This window comes from Tachypleus tridentatus, chromosome 13, assembly GCF_004210375.1.
Source record: "Tachypleus tridentatus isolate NWPU-2018 chromosome 13, ASM421037v1, whole genome shotgun sequence".
Taxonomy (NCBI): Eukaryota; Metazoa; Arthropoda; class Merostomata; order Xiphosura; family Limulidae; genus Tachypleus; species Tachypleus tridentatus.
Window position 1 is genome coordinate 214,521,211 of NC_134837.1, and position 27,008 is coordinate 214,548,218.

General features: G+C 33.5%; 1 protein-coding gene and 1 long non-coding RNA gene across 7 annotated transcripts; one reads left to right on the forward strand and one right to left on the reverse strand.

Annotated features, from left to right (window-relative positions):
- The first annotated feature begins 5,886 nt into the window (after window positions 1-5,886).
- LOC143237922 (uncharacterized) lies at window positions 5,887-15,504 on the forward strand. Of its 2 annotated transcripts, none has more exons than XR_013020338.1 (2): window positions 5,887-14,718; window positions 15,004-15,504. It is a non-coding gene; the product is annotated as an uncharacterized LOC143237922 (long non-coding RNA). The 2 variants fall into 2 exon arrangements; XR_013020339.1 differs by having other exon boundaries at window positions 5,887-11,024.
- LOC143237921 (uncharacterized) lies at window positions 14,938-26,508 on the reverse strand. 5 transcript variants are annotated; one of them, XR_013020334.1, is made up of 4 exons: window positions 26,466-26,508; window positions 23,954-24,337; window positions 17,111-17,200; window positions 14,938-15,072 (listed from the first exon to the last, which is right to left on the reverse strand). XR_013020334.1 is itself a non-coding variant. In XM_076477673.1 (3 exons), exons 1-2 carry the CDS (start codon window positions 26,472-26,474, stop codon window positions 23,966-23,968), a joined length of 381 nt encoding a protein of 126 aa, XP_076333788.1. In that variant the 5' UTR covers window positions 26,475-26,508; the 3' UTR covers window positions 22,843-23,062; window positions 23,954-23,965. The 5 variants fall into 5 exon arrangements, 1 of the variants encoding a protein (XP_076333788.1); XR_013020337.1 differs by lacking the exons at window positions 23,954-24,337; window positions 26,466-26,508 and adding an exon at window positions 20,052-20,070; XR_013020335.1 differs by lacking the exons at window positions 23,954-24,337; window positions 26,466-26,508 and adding an exon at window positions 19,916-20,054.
- Between the last annotated feature and the right edge of the window lie 500 nt (window positions 26,509-27,008).

A 27,008-nucleotide genomic window follows, 5' to 3' on the forward strand; every position in this document is an offset into this window, starting at 1 on the left:
GCGAGTTTTCTCTAACTTATTATTGATTTCTGCGGATGGGTAAATGCAAAAGCACAAATAAAACTGAATTAAAATCAGATGCCCTTAAGTGCAAACGCATTCTGACGATCATTTATTACGTTTTTACAATGAAAAATGAATACATGATTTATTAAATAAAGCAGTAAGTCAGGACATATGAAACGCATAGAGTCAGTGATGGATTAAAAGGGTAGACGAGGCCTGGACAGAATCAATAAAGGTGCTCCCAGTGTCACAATGATATGTCTGCGGACTTATAGTGCAAGAAAGATTTTTAAAAGCCGTGGTGACAAAGGTATCGATAGCTTTCTGTGTAGCTTTGTGCTTAATAAAAAACAGCTAGCAAAGGACTCTAAGTTGTTTAAGAGTTTAAAATAAGCACAAATCATGTGTTTCGTCTGATAAACTACTGATGTGATTGATTTTTTCGAGTCCAAATCATACAGACTTATAAAATTCAAAGTGTACCACGAGAGCAAGAACCCACGTGCAAAATAGTAAAGTATCATTCATACATGCCCTTGCTCCAAGAGCACAATATTGGACTAAGTGGATTATGTTTCTTACAACACTTACAAAAAAAATCCAAGGGTAATAAAATTGCAATTAGAATGTGTGAAAACATTTATTATATGGTTCAAAGTTGCGCGGGTCCAATAAACATTGTAGGTTTTGAGCCTCGCCAATCCATTTACATCACAGGTGTTTCAGTACCACTGCTCATGTATTTGATATCTGTCGAATTTCGCAGAATATGTGTATGATATTATTTGGGCACATACTTATAAAATTTACTTCCCTCTTGTTCGAAAGTTATCAAATTTCAAATGTGGTATAATGTGATTTTAAATTTTCCTCAATAACTTTAAACAACTCTAATAACACAAATGCAGTAGGCATAACTGTGTATTGGCCTATAAAAGTATACTATTTCGGCTATGGTACGTTACATATGTGTATAAATATAAATATACATATTACTATTTACTCATAAATGTTTAAATTTTAATTATATTTCTTAAAACATTGAAAGTAAATGAGAAATACATTGATTTCAAGTGCGTACCCGTGTTATGAAATTCTGCACTCATGCATACGTACCATCACGAAGCCTTATCTAGACTTTATTCCCAAACAGACCACAAAGAGAGTATTGTTGATTGGTTGGCTTTCCTCCAAGTGTTCCTATTTTTGTTTTAATTTCGCGCAAAGCTACACGAGGGCTATCTGCGCTAGCCGTCCCTAATTTTAGCAGTGAAAGACTAGAGGGAAGGCAGCTAGTCATCACCACCCACCGCCAACTCTTGGGCTACTCTTTTGCCAACGAATAGTGAGATTGACCTTCACTTTATAACGTCCCCACGGCTGAAAGGGTGAGCATGTTTGATGCGACAGGAATTCGAACTTGCGACCCACAGATTACGAGTCGAACGCTTTAACCCATCTGGCTATGCTGGGCTATTCCTGCAGGAACAAAACTTTCTGATATGTTCCTTACTTCATTGGTCCTATTACAGGACAACACTTGAGATGAAAAGTCCTGAAAATCTGTCCTTGCTGCTGATGACTGGAAAAATACCAGATATTGTCTAGTCAACATTCTGAAAAGAAAAAAAAATCACAAAAGATATTTAATTAACTAATCTTAATTTAAAAATCTAATATTTTGTGTACGAAAGCCTTGTAATATTAATTAATAACTTGCAAATTTGATAAACATATACCTACATTATCAAAAAATCATAATATAATTACTCTTATGGGTAACTTCGTGGTTAAAACCTTAGTAGATTTTACCCAACCCGTAAAGAAAGGGATAATTATCGGAATGTTAAAACAATCAATGTAACAAATTTAACAGATAAAGTAGATAATTTAAAAAGGCAGAATGTTTCAAGTTTAAACCCTGTCCATCAAGAGGGAGTCTGCTTTTGTCTCAGCTGAGTGTTGTAAAAATTTCTACATCTGTTACACCAGAGTCTCTGTTCTCTGGAATTCTGTTGCTAAAATATTTCTGTTTTTCTGGTTCTGCTTTCCGTTTAAACGTTTTCCATTTATTCCATCTATAAGAGTAATGAAAATATATTTTCACAATAATACTCTCAGTTGTATAAAAGCTCAATTTAAAAGAAAAAATAACTACTATGTAAGTTACACAATGATAAATATATTTCTTGCAATTGTTACGATTCCAAATTTAAATGTAATTAAAACAATAATTCTATAAAATTAAGACACATGGTCATTTCCTCTTTGGATTTATTTATTTTTCACAGATTTTTGAAGAAATAACACGTGTTAAGAAAAAAATCATAAGCAGATTGATGTTATTTTATTGGAAGTTTCTTAAGACAAGAATAGCTGAAAACTTTTAAACCTTGAAATCAGTAAGTTGTCTCCACATTGTTTGCTGCTCATTGTTTGTTATAATACCAAATGTAAAGAACTAGCCCACGAAACTGGTGAAACTGTACTTCTATGTAAAATACAGAAGAGCCTCTACACTTAGAGGAACTAATTCTAATATTGGCATCAGTATCCCAAGAATTTTTTCCAGGGGTGGTGTAGTGTGAGAATATGAATTAAATAAAAAGTTCTGAGAGTAATTTTGTGTACGCATTTCTTACGACTCATACATTATTATGGATTATGTAAACACACTTTTAGAATAATAAACAATGTGATTTATAAATTGTTTAAAATGTGTTTAAAAAGTCAATAAGGTAAAGTGATATCTTTTTACAAGAAGTTACAGTTGACTCGTTTATCCACAGATTTTCTGGTTTACCCATTTAACAGAACCACAACAATCCCATAAAACATTAGAACTAGTTTTACACTATCTGTTTTCTACAGTTTAAAGGGGCCTGGCATGGCCAAGCGCGTAAGGCGTGCGACTCGTAATCCGAGGGTCGTGGGTTCGAGCCCGCGTCGCGCTAAACATGCTCGCCCTCCCAGCCGTGGGGGTGTATAATGTAACGGTCAATCCCACTATTCGTTGGTAAAAGAGTAGCCTAAGAGTTGGCGGTGGGTGGTGATAACTAGCTGCCTTCCCTCTAGTCTTACACTGCTAAATTAGGGACGGCTAGCACAGATAGCCCTCGAGTAGCTTTGTGCGAAATTCCAAAAAACAAAACTACAGTTTAAAAAAATCAAATAAAACAAAATATTTTAAATTATTATAGCAAAACTTATCAAGTTGAATATTACGTCAAAATCCATTTCTCAGAAATACACAGATATAAATTTTTGTGTGTCTTTTATTATCTGTGTTTTTAAATTGTCTAGGCTCCCTTTTCACTCTCCTTTACCACGGATAACACTGGTCAACAAAATTTTTGTTGCATTTATATCAAACACTTGGTATTACATAATTTCTTGCCCAGATTTCAGATCTGAAGTTAGTTTTTCCTCAGTGCTCTACTTTTTTTTGCAATCAAGGTATTTGAAAATCTCAAAATTTCGTCATCATCACATTGACGTCGTAGTCTATCATGAAAAATATGTGATAAAATATGTTATAAAACTCTTTAATATAGCTGGGTAATAAAAAAGAAAATGCAAGATAGTATAAATGTATTCAAGTTATTTATATAAATTCAATTTTATATAAAGTTATAATTCAATTTATTTATATAAAACTGATTAGTAGATAAGACATTTGCTACTATGAGGAGGCAAAGCTCAATTGCAGTCTACTCAAGCATGAATTTCCGCTTGTAGCTCTTGCGTTTGTGGACTGTCTCAGGGCATTCTCGTTTAATGCTCCAGGAGTAATCTGCCATCATATGTTTGTCCCATCTCCCTTGGTGACGCTCTTCCATGGTCTTGAGGTCCTAATGGAACCGCTTGACTTGCTCGTCACTTACAGCTCCTGGGTTCTCAGGGAATCTATCAAGATGACTGTACAGGTAATGGAGTTTGACACTCATGTTACATCAAGATCGCGAAAAGCTGACAACATATTCGCTACAAGGGTTTTATAGTTGTCAGCTTTTTTTTACCGAGAAAGTTTGCCATCACCGCCACAAATGAAAGCCATGCAGTCCTTTTCTTGTCGTTCATCTTTCTGGCAAATTCTTGATCACGCACAAGTGCACGAATCTGTGGTCCATCAAAAACACCTACCTTGATCTTCTCGAAGGACAAACCAGGGAGCACAGAAAATATGTGTTGGAAGCATTCATAAACTGTTTCATCAAGCCCAGCTTGATATGGAGAGGAGGAAATATGATCTTTTCTCGACTGGCAATTGGATCGTTGACAATATTTGGCATACCTGCCTTCAGAGTCTCACGTATGGGCCACTCCTTCTGGTTCCAGTGCTTTTCTCGAGCTCGGCTGTCCCACATGCAAAGATAGCAGGGGTACTTTGTAAATCCTCTTTGTTGACCTAGGAGGAAAGTAACCATTTTGAGTTCCACACAAATTGTCCAGTTGTGCTCGTGGTATTTTAGTAGGTCAATCACAGTCTTAATGTCATTATATTCCTCTCGTAAATACACAGAGTGTCCAATTGGAACAGCTGCATAGACATTGTCATTATGAAGTAGAACGCACTTCGAACTTTGCTTAGAACAATCTAGAAATAATCGCCAGTCATTTGGATGGTATACTGGCATCCCTAATTCCTGGAGAAGGCCTGAGATATTATGACAATAAACAAACATATTTTCCTCTGTAAAAATGGCACAAAAGCCTGCTCCCTATTTCGGAAGTATGACACTTTAGTTGTATGGCTCAGCTGATTCTTTTCTTGCATCCTGGAAGCTAACACTTCAGCTGCATTTTTGGTGAGACCCAAATCACGCACAAGGTCATTCAACTCTGGCTGGCTAAACTGTTGAGGAGTTAATGACTGTGAGGTCTCATAAGAAGGATCGCCAGATTCTGAAAGTATTTCTTGAGTTTCATCAGCAGTCTCTTGCTCTTGGTCACTATCCACATCTTCAGATGGAAGAAATCCTTTAAAAACTGGGATTGGGAGCTCATCAGAGTGCAGAGTAAGTCGGATTGCTGAGGGGATACTAGGATATGAGATTTTGTGTCTGTTTTTCTTGCCAATGCTTTTTTGTATTGACCAGACAAAAAATAGCAGTCAGTTGTGTGGTCCATCGGTTCTCGCCAGGTCATGGGAATTCCGAATAGATAAACCCTTACGTTTCCCTTTTGTCCAGTCACGCAGCATTTCCTCGCAGTTATGACACACAATATGTGGGGCCCATTTCTTGTCTTGGTCACCAAGAGCAAGTCCAAAGTACGCTTTATAAGCACACCTCAGAAACGATGTTATATTACGCCTTTGACGAATAAGCGTGAGGCATCCACAAATATAACAGAAAGCGTCCGGCTTGTTCTCACATTGACGTCTTCTTGATCAGAACTGAAACAAAATCAAAACAATTTTAATATCTCTGTTGATAACATAAACGTGTAAGTAATTAATTTGACCACAAAATCTAAACAATTTTAATATCTCTGTTGATAACATATACGTGTAAGTAATTAACACGTTTCCTGCGATGGGACCCACCGGTGTCCCACTATTGTCTTACCTTTAACTAAGTTACAGGCTAGAGACAAATGTAACGACAACCTCACGTTATCATAGCTCATGCAGCACTGAAGCTGCCAGATGTACAAGAGCATCGCAGCAGTTACCGGTTTGCCAATATAGGCATCGCAGGAAACGTGTTAATTTGACCACAAAAGGCTAGAATGAAAAACTTAAAATTGCATTAAAACTAGAGCATGTAGAGCTGAACCGTTTTCATATTTGAATTTAGCAGGTCACAAAGGGTAAGAATGAGTAAAAAAATCTTATGCAACTGAGATTTCGAAAAAATTTGTTGACCTGTGTTATTATATTATCATAATGTGCTTTCTTACTTAAGTTCAGAACCTTTAAAGAAAAGTGAAATGAACCAGTTATGGAGTTCACATAAATGTCTATTTTTCAAAATCAAAGGAACTTGTATTCGGTAAGATTGTAATAGATCGTAATCTTTTGATGTGACAGTGTGTCTTTGACTTCAAACATAGAAGCTGTTTTTTCCAAGTACCGGTATTGGAAAGGTTAATTACTGTGATAAAAAGATTGTGTTGAAGAAATAAGATTGAGTCTAGTAGCCAAATTAGAATTTGTTACCAAGTTACGTTCTAAATTTAGATATTAAATGTGTACAAAACCTCTATACAACTATCAGTTATCATTACTAAACTTACTGGCATCCTAAAAAAACGTTTGGAACTTCCAGAGAGCCTCATCAACTTGTAACTCAACTACATCAAATTCTTTCACAAAACTTCTGTAAATGTGGAATATTCAGAATTATTTAATCTTACTAATGACACTTTTTGTATTGAATGTATTAAAAATCTCATCTAATGAAAGAATACAATGTTTGAATTATCTTTTTAAAAACGTTTCTTACATCAAAACTTGACACGAGTTCAGGTTATAATGATACGTATTAAAGAAGTTAAACTCTATGTTCTTGGTGCTGATAACTGTCCCTTTATCTACGAAATAGAATAGTCTATAATAGTAACAAATAGAGGTAAAATTGACCTACTTTATACTTATTACAAGATCCTTTAACACAGAGGTTAGCAGGTATGTTAAATTTCAACGATGACACAAAGTATGTGAGATCCACTAGAAGACATAACAGCTGATGCCTTAAATATAATTTTAGGGTTGTTATGTATGCTTAACATAAAAATACAAAGGTTTTCTGACTCTTCTTTGGTCTGTTTTTAAAAATGTGGTTTATAGCCCTATGAAGGCTCAGGTAAGAATCGAAAAGCTACAAAAAATACTGAAAAACAAGAAATGTTGGAAAAACATTTTAAATTTTTTAGCTAATACTTGAGTTAAGTCAAAAGTATAAAGTGTCATAGTGATTCATACATCTGCTAATATTTGTACTATACGTTGTTTAATACCACAGTGTCCAGCTCGTAGGAAGTGTTGTGGGAGGTATTCATAAATACTGATTCCTACACCTCCTGATATCTGTACTGTGTATAGTCTATTACTACAGTGTCCAGCTAACAGAAAGTGTTGTGGAAAGTATTTGTAAATATTGATTCCTGCAACTGCTGTAATGCTGTTTCAGAACTGTCTCTATTGTTGTATATATGATTAGAGGTTTACTTACTTTAACACAGCTGAGTTAAAACCATTTTGAAGGTTTCCCAGATACTCTTCAATGCTCTGTTTACTGAGTCCTTTCCTCGAGATCAAGAATGGGGCTACAGCTTTAGCTGTTCCTTTTAAGAATTTTTTTAGATCAGGTAAGAAATACCCTTTTTGCTGTTTTTGCAGAAGAGGTTCAAACCCACTTTGTATTGCCATTTTCTCTGAAGATCTGACACCTGTGTCTGTAGAAAAACTGGCTATAACTTTACAAGTTAAGGTTGAGTTAAAAACTACAAAACATATTACAAGTGACATTCATTTTCAATAGTTAGGAAAAGTTAAACAAAAAGTGCAAAAATATTTAACTTGCATTCTTTATATTTTAATAAATTAGAAAGGGCAGTAATGATATAGTGTAGTTGAAAGCATAACAAAGTTTAAACAATTTCACTATTTGCATTAAAATTGTTTTGAAACAAAAATTAACTTTTTGATTAATTGATTTATAAGCGATTATGCAGCAGACCTGAACAAAATTTAAATTTTAGGTTGTGTTAATTTTCAGTTTAAAGATTCGAAAACAGACAATGAATTGTTTCATAAAGATGAAGCTGTCATACCTTATGTTGTGATGTTGTCATGACAATACTTTCAGCTCTACAATATTCTATGTAGCTGGAAGAACGGGGTTCGTTATCTGCTCCGTGAAAAGTATCATCTTCGGAAGCACAAGAACAACAGTTATGGTTGTTACTGTACATCCATACTTTCCCTTCAGAATCCATTGTTGTGGCGCGTCGAGAAAGTTGCTTTTTTTTATGGAATCAGGTAGCTCTTAACACCAACAGTTCATAGAGTATTTTCGATATGTACGCTGAATAGATAATGCTGATCTTCGGGCACAAACACGTATCGTTTCCATCATTCAACTTGTTTGTCCTGCAACTATTGTGAAAGCTCATACCTGAAAGAAGTTTGAAATTCTATAGAACTGTCAAGGTTTCAACAAAAATAAGTGCTGATACATAAAAAACAACAACATATACACAAATCGTTTCCTAAACCACTACAACTGAATACCTCAGCCAGTAACAACATTTTACTATGAAATCATTATATTATTTTTACTGGAAATTCCAATAGTACGATTAAAAAAATATTTGTTGATGTATTATTTGAAATCCATTGAAATTTAGTCTCAAGCTACAAATTACGATTTTGAAAATATTCATACGGAGCTATGTAAGAACCACTTGCACTAATTGTTCCTTAATTTGAACTGTTAAACAAGAAGGAAAAAGGTTAATCAGTAGTACCCACCACCAATACCTCAGCCAGTAACAACATTTTACTATGAAATCATTATATTATTTTTACTGGAAATTCCAATAGTACGATTAAAAAATATTTGTTGATGTATTATTTGAAATCCATTGAAATTTAGTCTCAAGCTACAAATTACGATTTTGAAAATATTCATACGGAGCTATGTAAGAACCACTTGCACTAATTGTTCCTTAATTTGAACTGTTAAACAAGAAGGAAAAAGGTTAATCAGTAGTACCCACCACCAATTCTTTCGGCTACTCTACTCAGCTAGTAGGATTTGAATTCGTATCACTCTCATAATGCACCCACTTTTTCAATGTATAGAGCGCGTTTTCTCAGCAGTGGAATAAATATCACGGACCCTTGTATTCACTGTCCGCGTGCTAATTATTAGGCTACATTCGGCCTGGAATTTGACGTCGATCTTGTGTGTTTATTTTTTTATAAAATAATAAACCGCATATTTAGGAACACACCTAAAAATGAATTTTACAACAGTGTTCTGGGAGATGTGTTGAACACAAAAGAGTCTCTCGTGAAATAAGAAATAATAGGAAACGTAGCTTGATCAATTTCATCCTCAATCCTTTTTTTTTTTTTTTCAATTGAATATGTATTAAATCGAAACACAATGTAATCAAATATAACTACTCAACTGAACTTAGATTTAGAAGCGTTGTGGATAGATTTTAGGCCTAGGACCTACATAAACTCAATTTACATTCATTCATTTATGGGAAGATTTTAGGCTTGGGCCTTATGTAAACTCAACTATGCTTTATTCAATTATAGAAATACTTTAGATCTAGGCCTTACACAAACCTAACTAGCTTTACTCAATTGTGAAAATACTTTACGTTTTGGGCTTATATAAGCCTAAATACACTATTCAATTAGATTTAGGCCTAAGAATTTAAGCTAAATTCAAAATTGGAGCTGAAGCTGTAGGAAAACTGAAACTTGTATAAACTTAACTTCACTGTACTTAATTAGATTTAAATCTAAAAGTTTAAGCTCAATTCAGAGTTGGAGCTTACGTCACGGGAAAACGTAACGATAATTATGTGTTTAATTCCATTTCAAGGTATAACTTTAGAAATGGAAGACGTACGTTATGATTGGGCCCGGCATGGCCAGGTGGGTTAAGGTGTTTTACTCGTAATCTGAGGGTCGCGGGTTCAAATCTCCGTCGTACCAAACACACTCGCCCTTTCAGCTGTGGGGCGTTGTAATATTCAGTCAATCTCACTATTTGTTGGTCAAAGAATAGCCCAAGACTAGCGCAGATAGTCCTCGTGTAGCTTCGCGCGAAATTCAAAAACAAACAAATAAACGTTATGATTAGATTTTGTAGAAAGTAAATTTGAATTCATTGCTAGGATACAATCGGATATGATCATTTCGTTTTAAATGATATAGTTTACAGCACGTGCATACGGGCTCAGATGAACGTATACATATGTACTTGCTATATTGTTCAAACAAAATTTATGTCAGATTCTAGAGCGGATTTAAGACTCAGTATTATTTGTGAAACTCTTGTATATAAGCTATCATTTGTAGTAACCGTTATTATAATTCGTATTGTTTTATTTTTGTATATTAAAATATATTTGTGTTAAAAGAGAAAATTGTGTGTATCAATCTTGTTCACAAATAACATAAATTTGATACATATTAACCGTTAATTAAATTCTAAATTAAAATTTCCCATTTCTTGTAATAGTAACACATAACGAACATAACGCAAAACCGGAAAATCGTCTGAAATAAATTATAATACGTAACATACATAAAATAAAAAATGATTTTGTTTGTTTTTTAATTTCGCGCACAGCTACACGAGAGCTATCTACACTAGCCGTCCCTAATTTAGCAGTGTGAGACTAGAGGGAAGGTAGCTAGTCATTACCATCCACCACTAACTCTTGGGCTATTCTTTTACCAAGATTGAGAGTCACATTATAAAGCCCCGACAGTTGAAAGGGTGTTGTGACGGGGATTCGAATCCGCGACTCTCAGATTACGAGTCGAGTGTCTTAACCACCTGGTGCCAGCCCAACACTAAATAAATGTTACATTTATATGAAACTTTAATGTTACTTTTTTCATAGGTGCCACTCAGGGGGACTGACACATATGAGATAAATGAACCAGGATAATAATTTTTTCTTAGTTTAAGATCGCTGAAAACTTATTCTCGAGTTTTTATATTCAAGTGTATATTTTCTCTGTTTGGGAGATGTGTGTGTGTGTTTTCTTATAGCAAAGCCACATTGGGCTATCTGCTGAGCCCACCAAGGGGAATCGAGCATTGTAAATCCGGAGACATACCGCTGTACTAGCGGGGGGCTGTTTGGAAGATGATCTGGAGGAAACGTTTCATCAGAAAACAGCCTTCTTTAATACGCTGGTTGAATTATTCTCGGAGGAAATTATTTCGTCAAAAGAATGTCTCACAGAACTTGTTTCGTCCTGAGCAGATTTTCCAGAGAATCACCACATATCTTCTATTACAACCTCCCTTCCAGTAATAATAATACATTGCTTTTTTTTTCTGTAATATAATGTTAGCAATAAGATTGTCAACCCTAAGATAGTGTTTTATTCGTAATTCACCACAGTACCCATCCAGGTCAAGTTTTCCCGTTTACTAATTTCTATTCCTGTGTGAATCCTTCAGTCGAGTTTACTTTTCTTTTACTACGTCATTGCTCAGGTTAAATTCCAAAGTACAATTGCTGTGTTTCTTATGTTGAATATTTTATCTTTTGTTTTGTTAATCTGTATAATATAGCCACCTGTTTTCTCACGTAATAAAACCTCACATGGTAAATTTAAAATCAATGTTGATTAATCTACTATTATAAAATTAATATACCTTTGAAGTTTAGATGATTGAAGGATATTCAAATTAATTTAGTTGCGATACAGGTTCATTGTTGTCAGAGATATTAAGCAAAACGAGTAGAAACAATAAGATGCTCATTTTGAATTTTAAAAACATCTGGAACTAGTGAGGTTGTTCAGCACAACTAAATTGTTATCTCTCATCATGCTTGAAATGAAAGTTTGGTAACTTATCTCTATTTAGAGAGCAATTTAGTACAACATTTTTCTTAGAATATATTTGTTTTGTCTAATCAGTGTAAACTTGATATGCAAGACAGTTGGTAGCTATTTTCTTTTCAGTTTTTCACAGCGTTATTCAGTCTCATTATTTTAAGATAAATGAAAGACTAATAACGTTTCTGCAACTGTATCAAGCTGAAAACGCTATCATACAAGTCGTTGTTAATTTCTGTTGTGACATACAAGGACTAACAGAAAGAAAATTTATTATTGGTTCATTATAGAAATGTTTAAAACACTGAAAGCTGTACCATGATTGGACAGCTTGTCTTATGGTATTTCATTTTCATGTTGGAATAAATGCACGTTTCTTGTAGACAATAAATTCAACAAAGTTTAAGTAATGAATGTCTCTAATTTCATTTGTGTACCATGTAGAACTAATGCTGACTTACTCTTGTTCTGATTAACACTGATTACCTGTGCTGCTGATGTATTACAAATAAATGTGAAAACGAAATGAAAAGTTACTAGAATGGAGGTTTGACCTGGTTCTTGCTCTTGTACTGTTGTTGGTTCGTTTGCAAGGTCACTCCACACAATCTATAAAAGTAGTTTTTGTTAAGGTAATGTTTTGAGTGATAAGTTATTAATTGTAAATACAAACGTAAGTTGTATCATTTTTTGTATAAACTTTTATGGACATTTGTAATGCCTGATAACTTTAGCGGTTTAATAAACAATATGTTGTTCATACTGGTGTCTGTAAATTTTGTTATGCCTGTTACTTAGAGAAATACAGTAACCATAAGTTGGCAAACTATGTAGTTCTTGATGACGAGAAACCCACTTGAAATAAAAGTGTATCTCAAAATGAAAAACAACAACACAATCTCAGAAAGCATTTATTCTTACCTACGAAAGACCGACTCACGCACATCACAACTATACGGCACCCCCAAACATCAGAAACCCGAGTGTCTGCTACGACCCATAATGTCGATCTACGAATCATTTAACTACAATTTCGGTAAATATATAGCGTGAGCATTTTCTAAATATGTAACATCAGCCGATTCCTTTTTAAAAGACTTTTTCAACTTTAAATATATTCTTAATCAACTAAATCATAAAGCCTTAATGGCCAGTTTTGATGTAATCTTCCTCTTCACAGAAGTCCCAACGACTGAAGCCTGCAAGATAACTTTAGAACTTTATATCCAAGACCCCAACCCATTGATACACATCCACAGCAACCAACTAGCAAGCCTTATAGAATTCACTACCATCAAAACTAACTTTATGTTCAATAAGCAAAACTACCTACATATAAATGGTCTAAGTATAGGGAATTCAGTGTCCCAGTTCTAGCTAACATTTTCATGGCACAGATTGAATCACAAGCGACCAATTCAGCCTTATGCCCACCACTATACCGATACAGGTATGTTGATCATACAATTACTGGATTCACATCTACAGAACACACACTTGGTTTTTTCAGTCATGTTAATTCAATACACTCCAACATTAAGTTCACCTGTGAACAGGAAAAACTAGCCAAATAGCATTTCTTTACCTCAAAATCACTAGAACTGATACACAATTCAAAACACAAATCCACAGAAAAATCACCCATACTGGATTACACATTCCCTGGTACTCAGCACATGAAACAAAACAAAAACTCAACATATTAAGAAACCAAATAAATACAGCCACAAAACTATGTTCACCTGATAAAATTAACGATGAAATAAACAAAATAAAACAACACTTCATCAACATCAACAAGTTTCCTTAAAAAACAAACATGGAAAAGTTATACGCAGACATCTAGACTAACAACACTAAATCCCAAGATACAACAAACTACAAAACTATTTGATCCCGACACCAGCGAAAATATAACCAACATTTGGAAACAATACACAACATTCCAGTAAACACCAAATTTATGTTCAAAAACCAGGTACAAAACTAAAGTCCATACTATGTAAAAACTACGCTGACGAACACAATACCAACATAATTTATAAAATACAATGCAAAAACTGCCACGACTTCGAAATTGGAGAAACAAGTAGAAAAATGGAAACTAGATTCAAAGAACAACAACAACAACAAACAAACAAACACCTTCACACGTTTTTGAACACTGCAAATCAAATAAACACATCATAATCATAGAAAACACCCAGATGTTAAGTAGGAAAACATGTGAACAAATGTAAAATCAAAGAAGCCCTACTTTACAGTAACTAAAACCAAAATTAAACCAATATAAAGGAACAACTTTATACCTATACTAATTAATAGGCCCGGCATGGCCAAGCGTGTTAAGGTGTGCGACTCGTAATATGAGGGTCGTGGGTTCGCATCCCTATCGCGCCAAACATGCTCGCCCTTTCAGCCATGGGGGCGTTATAATGTGACGGTCAATCCCACTATTCGTTGGTAAAAGAGTAGCTCAACAGTTGTCGTTGGGTGGTGATGACTAGTTGCCTTCCCTCTAGTCTTACACTGCTAAATTAGGGACGGCTAGCACAGATAGCCCTCGAGTAGCTTTGTGCAAAATTCAAAAACAAACAAACAAACTAATTAATAACCTAACATCCAACTGCAACGCCCCCTAAAATCCCGTACCTGTTTATAATCTCGTCCCTTAGATGTGTGTACGTTAACGGTCACACTCACTCTTTTTTTATTAATGTGAAGATGACTTAAGAAGGGGAGAATCTCTCCTTTTCAATAAAAGTGTTAATGTCTATACCAGCCGTTCTGAGATAGAAACTATGTGGTCATGAATATTTGCACCAATGTACAAGGGGTTATAAGTTACATAACCTTTGAAATACCAAATGCATTTACGTTGGTCTGTTGAAAACAAGTGTTGATGTTACTAGTAGGAAAGAAGAGTTCTAATAGTATTCATTGTGAGGTTAAAACTTGGTATCATAGAGACCAGTGTGAGATGACTGTTACGTTGAAAAGGTAGCATTGAAGGGACCAATATTTCCAGTAATTCCGGGTCAGAAGTTACTCAATACATTATCCTTTACCTCATATTTCAACACAAAGTCCATATTTATTGTCTCGTCATTCTAAGTAGTTTATTTTGATTTTCAAAAGGAACTTGGAATTTATATTCCGTAAGAACTAATTACTTTTATTTATATTAAGTATTTTAGACAATATTTCTTAAATGCTATTGTTAATACATTTATATCATTTAATGTATTGTTCTATTTGTTGAAATAAGAAGTGTTTCTCACTGACAATGCATCTGGCTGTAGAAATAAAGAAGCAGTATATTTATTGAACAAGTTAGTAAAAATAAAGTATTCAATATTTTTCAATTCTTTTATTTAGAAAAACTGTAAACTTAATAAAATGTTATCTCATAACCATATCTTCATTTTTATGGAATATGCCAGGTACCAGAAGATTAAAGCAGTGACCACAGCTACTAGTTCACTTTGGACCCAGAGATCTTGATAAGTGCCCTGTGAAATCATGGAAAAAACAGCTTGTTAATAAGAATAATATATTTCAGAACTTGGTGTCTTGGTGTAGTATGAACTAAGATATTATGGTTAGCACACTTTGTTAGTAGTTACTTGACTGATTGCTCTAAGATATATTGGTGATACTTCTTAACTTACAAGTAGACAAATGGCTCCAGTAAGTTAAGCCAATTTCTTTTGTCATCTATTCAGCCAAGATAATCAAGAATGATCCTAACTAGAACCATGAAGTTTGGGTATTAAAGGTTTTATAGGTGAAAATGCTGGTGTGCTACTTTTACAACTATCTTGGTATCTAATAGTGTTGAAATATTATTGATTGGTTCATCAGAACCATACAATCATAGATTATTATCAGTTAACCATATTTTCTTTCTTTATCAACAAGTTGAAATAAAAATATTATAAAATATACATTTTTGTTTTAAATTTTTCTCTACTATCCAGGATAAATTCAGAGAAAAAAATAAGTCATGATTTTAAGTTTATGCACAGATAACTTATTAAAACTGTTAGCATTTATCTTGTATAATTTTTAAATAATTAGCTCTCCCAGTTTTATTTCAGACAGCATACATTTTGAGAATTGTTTCACACCTATAACTATTCAACAAATTGCTCAGTTTGATGACTATTAAGCAATGGGAATACACATTTTAATTGTTTTCATAAATATCTGGTTTAATTGAAACAAAGTTGAGAAATAAGAATGTAACAATTATAAAACTTAATCCTACCCAGAAAAAACAGTGTAATCAAATGCTTGGTTGTTTGATTCTTAATGACCAATGTTCAGTTATTCTGATTAAGTCATGACACTAACAAATCTATAATATGAAATGGGTATTTGTTTCAATTAGGTGGACTTACATCTTATTTTTAAAAGTTGTATGTATGAGAATGTCAAATAGTAACAGTTGAAATTAAGAATCCTAACATTCATAACCTGATAATACAACATAAAGAAATACAAAAAGCTTTTATCATTTTGTCCTCAACTCAGATGATGGTTAATGGTAACTAATTATGTTCTGCTAACTAAATGGTTGATGGTAACAACTGATTATGTTATATTCTACTTATTAGATGGTTGACGTTAACACTAAACAAAGGTTTGAGGTTGGGTGTATGTCTTCTCCACCACGCTGGACCTAACATGAAGTAAACAAACCCCCAATTACTTTTTCACACAAGTAATAAATTTTTTGTAGCAAGCAACATATGCTTCAGTAATTTCTGAAGAGTGAGAAACTGAGACTTTGCTTTACTTTACTTAATTATCATCTGAAAAGTGAGAAGTTTATTAATACAGAAGTTAAATAAAAATTTCTTAATTTTACAGACTTTTCAACTTATAAGAATAAAGATAAACATTACACAACAATAAAAAATACCCAACCCCAGTAAAATGAAAAGTTTAAGTTAATCTATCAATTTAAATTATTTCATGGACTTTAAATTGGTTGTGCTTTACTTAGAGCTGAGGTTCTGAGCAACTTATACCATCCACCATGAAAAGTAATTTTTGAGAATTTCAGTCATGTTAAGAGGCACTCAACAATAACAAAGTAAATCTACATCTTTATTCTTTAAGTTATATTACATTTTGAAATTTGAATGACAGTGCAAATAATTCATAAAATTTAGTGTAGAAAATCCTGTCTGTTCTCCCTTCATTTCAAAAATGAATGTTCAACTTTGCTCACATGTATACCTTTCGAAATGGTAGGTAGACAAGTGTATGGACAAGCATCACTGTTCACAAAATACGTATATATGTATTTAATACCTCTCTGTAATATACAACTTTGCGTTTATACAATGTCGGATTTGAGTGAAACTGTGCATAATTCAAACTGCCACAAATCAACACTACAAATCTTTCTTTTTAAATTAACCTTAATATTTTTACTACACATACAAATTATTATTTAACATAACATTAAATCTAATACTTTTCTTAACACAAATACATACTTTTATCAAGAACCATTCTTAAAGTATACAAAAACATTACCTTTCTTAAGGCAGAGAATCCTTCCTCATTCTAACTATAAAGAGCTTGTTCAACACTATGAACGTTCTTGGTATCCCAGGTCCAGCTGAACTGGTGAGAGGAAAAATAACAAATACATACAGTGGAACTGGTTCTGTAACCACATACTGACACTTAATACATACAGTGGAACTAATTCTGGAATCACTTACTGGTACTTGATAAATACAGTGGCACCAATTCTGGAATCACACCCTTACACTTGATATATACAGTGGAACTAATTCTGTAATCACATACTGATACTGAATACATACAGTGGTACTAGTTCTGTTATGAGATACTGGCACTCAGTACATGCAGTAGCACTAACTGTGTAACCACATACTGGCACTAGTTCTGTTATCATGTACTTGTACTCAGTACATACAGTGACACTGATTCTGTATTCACATACTGGTACTGAATACATACAGCAGCACTAATTCTGTAATCACATACTAGCACTTAATATATACAATGGAACTAATTCTGTAATCACATACAATCAAAACACACCATGCAGAACTTTCTGTTTCTTCTTTTAGAGTCTACTGGGCAGGTTCATGAGTTGTATAATTTTTATAAGATGGTAATGTGACTGTAAGTATTATTATCAGTAGTACTAAATCTACAGCAGTAACAGTTACTTTAAATATAATTTAAGTATTTAGTTTTGATAGTGGAGAAAAGCAAGATGATATATGAAGTATATATTTAGTATATTTAGTACGCAACCACTATGTCGTAAATACAGTTTTCTGTTTGATCCTTAGTATGAAGATATGATTTTAAGAAACTCATAATATATTTATTTGTTTGTTTTGAGGTACCCTTTTACCAATAAATAGTGAGATTGACCGTAACATTATAATGCCCCCACAGGTGAAAGGGTGAGCATGTTTGGTGCGACGGGGATTTGAACCCATGACTCTCAGAATACGAGTCAAATGCCTTTACCCACCTGGCCATGGCGAGCCTAACTCATAAAACGAGGTCCAATCTTGGATTTACCCTGTGTCTCTAAAATTTAACACCTATGGGGAATTCCAATCCCCATCAGTAAACCATTCACAGCTAATAAAAGCAAACAAAAGAAAATTATATTCTCATTGGAGAATTTAGTTTATGTGAATGATAAAAAGATAAACACATTTCAAATCTTATTGCTTCTATAATAAATAGCGTTTTTATAGGTTGGTAATTAGAAATGTTACTCATCTGACAAGATGAACATGGATGTATATGTAAAGAAGAGACCTAACTATTTTCATACTTCATAATAATCTCATATGAAAAGCACCACTCAGGATAATTTGTTCTAAAACAATATAGAAAATTGTCTGTCATTGCTTAAAAACTAGGAATAATGTGAAATATATTTCATGTTTACATGTTTTGTTTTCCATTTCTATAAGTTGGATTTAACATATGAAGTTTTCTTATTGGTTTTTTATTTTGTTTGACATAGATTAACATAAAACATACAAGATTCAGCTTAACCCTGTCTACATATGCGTGTTATTAAAACATTATCTAAAAACATAATTGTATAGTCTTAGAAATAAATTGTCTATATTTATCATTGTCTATTTAAAACATAAAAGAAATAAGGGTCGTGCTGTTTGCAAAAAATGGACATTACGACTTAAAGAAACCCCTACTGACAACATGTATTCAATACCTACTTATACATTAAGTCCTTCATTTAAACCACATGATTTATCATAGGCTGTTTTGTAATTATATCTTTTAAAAGTTCAGTTGGTAATTTTACTACACCAAAACCAGTGATTCAACTAATATTCCAATGTTTTCTGTTATGACTGCATTACAGTAACCTAGTTGTTTAAACATGTAATGTTTTTACTGCTACAGTTTAATTAATACAAAGAATAAAGAACTCCACACAGCCTACCATTACCTAGTATTTGTTAACATCCAGGGACTACACGACTGTAGCTGTAACATCATTGATAACAGCATACAGAGATGAGTCCTGACAAAATAAGTTAATTAACATTGATCAGTGAAGCACCGTTTCGTGGCTGTTGTTTAACTTAATTCAAGAATGTACAATTTTCTACATGCAAACCTAATGTTCATCAAATATTGAGTGTACCTTCTTGTTCCTGAACCTTACAACAAGAACTTATAAGTTGAATTTTATATTTTTAAGAGACAAATTTTAAGTTCCAGATTTTTAATTACATTTGTAAAGCATACATCTTAAAATAAGTAACTATTAAAATTTTACTATTTACAGAGATGATTTAGCTTGAAAATCACTTTTATTTTATATACGTGATGGATTATTTGAAGTAGTATCCATAAAATATTTTATCAATGAACAGTTCGAAGTATAATTTTTCTTTTTGTAATCTGTAGCTACTACATTAAAAAAAAAGTAAAATATGCTAAAGCATGTATTGCACTGTTAGAATCAACACTACCTCAGAATAGTCACTCATTTGAAAACAAAAGCATTAAACATTCTTCAATTACTGAAGTTATTTAGCCCAATTAAAGAGCCTAAAAAGACCTAAAATAAGTATTTTTGAGAAAATTAATTAACCTAGAGGACAAACATATAATTTCTACTGAGTGTAAAATCCTGACGAAAACACCAAAACAATGTAACTAATAATGGAAAACGCCTAAAAAACTGTTAATAAAGAACCATATTGATGCCCTAGTTACTGTAAATAAAGAACCATATTGATCTTCTAGTAACTGTAAGTAAAGAACCATATTGATATCCTAGTAACTGTAAATAAAGAACCATACTGATCTCATAGTACGTGTAAATAAAGAACCATACAGATGTCCTATTAATTGTAAATAAGGAATCATACTGATGTCCTAGTAACTGTAAATAAAGAACCATACAGATGTCCTATTAATTGTAAATAAGGAATCATACTGATGTCCTAGTAACTGCAAATAAAGAACCATACAGATGTCCTATTAATTGTAAATAAGGAATCATACTGATGTCCTAGTAACTGTAAATAAAGAACCATACTGATCTCCTAGTACGTGTAAATAAAGAACCATATTGATCTTCTAGTAACTGTAAGTAAAGAACCATATTGATATCCTAGTAACTGTAAATAAAGAACCATACTGATCTCATAGTACGTGTAAATAAAGAACCATACAGATGTCCTACTAACTGTAAATAAGGAATCATACTGATGTCTTAGTAACTGTAAATAAGGAATCATACTGATGTCTTAGTAACTGTAAATAAAGAACCATAGAGATGTCCTACTAATTGTAAATAAGGAATCATACTGATGTCTTAGTAACTGTAAATAAAGAACCATACCAGACTAACAGATATCACAAATTTAAAGCATTTCATCGTTGATATTTTATAGTTTCTAACAAAGTAGAGTGCTCATTTTATATAATTATACATATGACAAAATGCTTAGAGGCCATAGCGAGATTTATGTTTCGCAAACGTACTAGCAAATATTAACACATATAAAGTCCAATATAGAATAAGGATTTACAATCTCTTGCTAATGTGAAACGTTTAATTTCTTGCGGAGTTTGGGATTTACATAGCTAATAAATTATAAATGACCGGCTTAACTTCTATTCAGCTTTCCTTCTTAAATTATAGCTGATCTATAGAAAAATTATGAACTGGATATATTTTTTTCACAGCGTTAATGCTCTTTTTTTATCGCAAATTACAAATTAAACTATTTGCATTCTTTTTACTGAAGAGAATTGCAAGTCGCCTGTTAGCATTGTAAGCCTTTAAACTTGCTGCTGACCACTGAAGTGAATCTGAAATAATTCGTTATTTAGAAATAGCAAAAGTAGAAAAAAACTAGAAATTCCGTTGCATTTTTATGATTATGGAGATGGTAAAACCTTAAAAATGACGGTGAGTTTGAAACATTTATTTTCCGTATATTTTTTTCTGTACAAATCATTTTTAGTCATTTTAGTGGCAAATGGATGTTCCTTCTAAGCATTTACAAGAATGAAATCGTTATCAGTAACCATAAGCAATATTTTTGCTGAAAAGTCACTTTCTTTACTTTAATTTCTGAAACTAAGTATAGAGCTAATTGAAGAAAACGAAATAATTATATAATTTCAAATATTGAATATTTGGATTTTATTTTATTTGTTCTTTTCATAAGACAGTGATTTCAAACTTTTTTCTTTATGGACTAGAAACATTTTTGTAAAAAGCTTATAAACTTTAGGAGTGTATAGATCGAGTCCATATTATTGTAGGGTTAAATTACGGTATAACAGATATGAAATACAATACATGCAATGTACATAGTTATATATCGGATTATAAAGAAAATAGTTGAAAGGATTTGAAAATTTCAGTGTTATGTATATCTATTATGAGAGAATTAAACAAATTGATGTTATCATTATTATACGATTTCTCACTTTTCCTTTCTTTCACTCTGAATGTTTCTGCAGACCGGTAAAAATTTATATTTTATATTAATATTTTATGGGCATTACGCTTATGTATAAGTGAAGAGAAACCTGTAATCAAACGTGTAAAAGGCGAAATAACCATGAAAAAAATCAAAACAGTTTCTTCTAGCGTTTATTACATTTCCATTCGTCTTTGCCATTGTAATTAAAGTTCAATAAGTTTTAAATTCAACAATGTTATTAAGTTCGATAAATTAAAATGGAGACAAAACTTTTTTCTAGATTTTACTGTGCATATTTTGGAATCCTGTATTTATATAGTTAAAAAGGATGTCATAGACATCTTTAGAAAACCTAGTTTTATCGAAATTCTTATTATGTAATTTTCATTCTATGCTCGTTCACTGGTGCCTTGATTGTAAGTCTGAGAGATTATAACGCAAGAAATGAGGTATCGAAAGCCCATTATCTACCTTTGTGCTTAACAATACACAAACATTTTATGTCTACTATTAAGATAATTTCAAGAATAAGTTAGAAATTATGTTGTTTATATTAAAATCCGATTATTAATTAATGTCATGATATAAAAGACTGTTTACTTTAGATATTATTTGGTTATGATATAAAATACTTTTTAGTTTAAATATTATTTATTTTTTGAAGGAATATTTTATGATTATTCAGTTTTCGTTTTTATTACAAGAGGGTTAAAAGCAGACGAATATTGGAAGATTGTAATTCTTTGACGTGGAGAATATAGTGAGCAAAAGATTTGGTAATAAGTATATAAACAGTATGAGACGGTGGGAAATAGCAAATCGATAATATTAGACGAATGAGAAAGTAAGCTACGAGGAGGTCCGTCAGAATAGTATTCCTGGAAGGGCCTAGCAGCTAATATGTTAGAGGAAAACTAACAGCAGAAGGAAAGAACATAAGAACAGTTTATTTCGTCAAAGACAGTTCTAAAGTTATTACTTTATAACTACTTTCAGTGGACTTTGACAAATAGAGAAAAAGAATAAAAGGGAGCAGACGAGTGAAAGTGTATGATACAACCGTGTTAACTCGACGATGAAGTGTAGGTGAGCCATATTTGAATATTTTGGTGATAGTAATAGAAAAGATAATTCGGCTTGCCAAGTGAAATTTTAAAATAATTGAATAGGCCTGAGTGGACGTTTTACAAGAGGTAAAGAAATATATAGTGGTAATGGTATGCCTATAATCTATACAATGAAAAACAATTTTTTTTGAATGATGGAAGTGAGGCTTTTAATTTCAATTCTAGTAAGGCGAAGTTTTTCTGTTTTATTCAATTTTTCTTTACATGTTTAAGAGAGTTTCCCAGCATCATATATGCTACAGAAAACATTGACCATAGATTTGAAAGTTTAAGTAGACAAAAAACAAAAAACAACAAAAAAAAAAAAACCCTTTAATATACTTCTAAGGCATGTTGCTCAAGGAAATCAAAGTCAGGAAACCTCCGCCACAGTAAGTCACCTAATAGCAAACAAGGAAAACAATGTTGAAATAAAATTAAACCACGAATATCTATGTTAACTGAACGTTTACAACTTTTTTGCTATTTTCGAATTTACGTTTTTACTTTATTTGTTTGTTTGTTTTGGGATTTCGCACAAAGCTACTCGAGGGCTATCTGTGCTAGCCGTCCCTAATTTAGCAGTGTCACATTATACGCTCCCACGGCTGGGAGGGCGAGCATGTTTAGCGCGACGCGGGCGCGAACCCGCGACCCTCGGATTACGAGTCGCGCGCCTTACGCGCTTGGCCATGCCAGGCCTTTACTTTATTTACTTTATTTATGTTCAAATGTTATTTTGGGACACAAAATAATGCTAATACTTCTATTAGACAAAAAAACATCAGCATAAATGATGATAACTCTTAGAATCCTTAAGAAAAAATCACTTTAAATTAGAATATTTTTCAGCTAATCTGTTTTGTTTGTAATTATGCACAAACCTACGCAATGGGTTATCTGTGCTCTGTCTACGAGGGGTTTCGAAACCCAGTTTCTAGTGTTGCAAGTCAGCAGAAATGCCGCTGCGCGACTGGTAGGCTGTTCTGTCGAATACGCTGTTTTTGAAATATATTAATCAAACTCGTACGCTGGTCGTTTCTACAGGATTATTGAAAGAGTTTATAAAAGTTAGTACTGTTTAGCCCCCCGCTAGTACAGCGGTATGTCTCCGGATTTACAACGCTAAAATCAGGGGTTCGATTCCCCTCGGTGGGCCGAGCAGATAGCCTTTGTGGCTTTGCTAAAAGTAAACACACAAACACACACACTAGTACTGTTTAAGCATAAAAGATATAAAGGAACAAAACTGAAACCAATTTGGGATTTCAAAATGAGCTTTTTCAACTCACTACGAAGTTTCTTTAATCTTCTTTGTCGTCCTTCTCAGCTTCTTTACTGTAACCACGTGGGTACCAGTAGTTGTACGGGTCGTAGTTGTACCTGTAGCCATAGTAACCAGAGTAAAAAGGATCTTGACAATATCGGTTTCTGTAACGACATGAATACGGGTAGCGATCATAATAATTCCAATACCGGTAGCAGGGATAGCCGTACAAATCTCTGCAGTACCGTCTACTCCATACTTGTGGATATGGCGAATCGTGGTAACGATCGTACCAGTAGTCGTAACGGTCGTATGGTTTCCTCCAGTAGAGGTCGTAATCGTACAGGCTATAACCACTCACGGCAGAAGCGATCACAAAACTTACAGTTAAAAGTAGGACGAACGAAACCTACAAAAGATATTAAAACATGCTCAAATAATTTCCTGTAAAAGATTGTTAAGTAAAATAAAGGCGCTACCTGTCAGTTTGAGTATATTTCTTTACTAGCTTAAAGTATTGTCTAGATCCACTATGATTCCCTCAGAAACTGACAAGTTTTTTAATTCAAAGATTGAACTACATTGATCCTAAGCCTGATGATCGTTAAAATAATAATCCACGTGACCGAAGATTTGGAAAAACTTACTTTATTGTTATAATTGATTTTAAATAAGCATAATTCTACACAATATGTCGGTAACTTGGCCCAACAGTAGACAGTTTTCGGCTAAGCTGTCGGTAACATGGTACGATAATCGACAGTTTTCGGGTGAGCTGTCGGTAACTTGACACACCAGTCGATAGTTTTCAGCTGCGCTATTGATAGCTTAATAGAACAGTCGACAATTTTCGGTTAAAAAAATTTTTGAAATGAAGGATTATATTGGACCCGGCATGGCCAAGCGTGTTAAGGCGTGCGACTCGTAATCTGAAGGTCGCGGGTTCGCATCCCGGTCGCACCAAACATGCTCGCCCTTTCAGCCGTGGGGGCATTATAATGTTACGGTCAATCCCACTATTCGTTGGTAAAAGAGTAGCCCAAAAGTTGGCGGTGGGTGGTGATGACTAGCTGCCTTCCCTCTGGTCTTACACTGCTAAATTAGGGACGGCTAAGTTTCTCCTTCTGATTGGGGGTTGTGCGGTAGGCTAACAATCTACTTACTTAAAAAAACAGCCTGTTAATAAATTCTAGTCTTACACTACTAAATTCGGGACGGCTAGCACAGATAGCCCTCGAATAGCTTTGTGCGAAATTCAAAAACAAACAAACAAGGGTTATATTCTTTAAATGCACGTTGTTCTGCGCATTTTGCAAGCAGTGTTTAGCGAAAGCATTGTGTCTTAACGTATAACAAAAATATTGCGCCCGTTATATTTATGTACCTGAGAAATAACTCCATAAACGTGTTTGTAGTGTTGCTATCAGGGGTCTTGTTTGTGTTGTTGTTGTTTTGAATTAAGCACAAAGCTACACAATGGGCTATCTGTGCTCTGCCCACCACGGGTATCGAAACCCGGATTTTCGTGTGTAAGTCTGCAGACATACCGCTGAGCCACTGGGGGGCTCTTATTTGTGTACTTAATTTATGTAATACCTCCATTTCTATTTTACCCAATAATGTACGTTAAAGATATAAGTAAAAATAGCTATTACTACAAAAATAGACTTCAAAAACTTTTGTAGCTAATTTACCACATAGACTATTTGAAAAATAATGCATTATTTTATTGTAAAGAACTTACCTCGTGACCTCTGAAATATTCATAGATTCTATCAGTAAGGAAATTGAAAACAGATTTATAAGCTTCATAATACATCAAAACAAGTATAAGGAACATAAAAAGATGTGTTACGTGAATAAATCAAGAAGTTTGTTTGAAATGGATATTCGCTATATTCTAGGGATTCACAATATCAGAACGTTGGTCCTTGCCGGCTTAGTAAAAGTAGTTCGAGAGAAATTATGAGTATAAATTGCGTCATGACACATAACATCGAAAACACACACACACACACATATATATATATGTTAAACGTGATAATAATTGAAGGGTCTGGAAATAGAAGCCTAAGTGATTAAGTCTTGTAGTTAAATCATGCAAATCTGTTTACACGAATAGCGAGTAAAGAAACAAACATGGACATTTCTTTTAACAAACTCCCTAGTTACACATCGGAATGACCCGGCATGACCAGGTGGTTTGGGCGCTCGACTCATCATCTGAGAGTCGCTGGTTCGAATTCCCGTCACACCAAACATGCTTAACCTTTAAACCGTGGGAGCGTTTATAGTGTGACGGTCAATCCCACTATTCGTTGGTAAAAGACATTCCAAGAGTTGGCGGTCGGTGGTGATGATTAACGACCTTTCCTCTAACTTTACACTGTTAAATTGGGGACGACTAGCGCTGATATATGTCGTATAGCTTTGTGCGAAATTCACAAAACAAACAAACAAAAAACTTTTTACAAACACGTGGATATGTTAAAAACTAGAAGATTGAAGTTATAAGCACACATGACAAGTGAACTAACCTGACTCATTCTCTCTTCTGCGGCTCCGATGGTCTTTGATAGTTTGCAGAACTATGAGATGCTCTCCTGCTTCTTGCTTTAAATATTCCACTTTCTTGTATATTTTTTTCTTTATCGAGTATTTCTTACGTGACTGTTTTATGCAATAATGGGGTAATTTAAAATGTATCTGTAATTTGCACTCAGTTATGGTATCAAGGCCAGTTCCGCCTTTCTTATTGTGAGTAACCGACGACTGGAAACATCAAGGTGATGTCTCCACATATTTCTAAATAAACTAATGTATTGTCACACAGACATTAGTAGGCAAGAATGAACTTCTATATCTACCATTGGCCTCACTTACTTTATTCCACTTCTCGACTTAGCACTTTTTTATTGTGATTTTGTAAACAACCATAGAGGCTAGATGAAAAAACAAAAAACAAAATGGCGTTACGAGAAGTTATATCGATAGGCAAAATAACACAGTAAGACAGATAAAAACAGCAATGTAGATTAAAGGACTAAGATATATAAGTAATTGAAGAGAATATAGGAGAT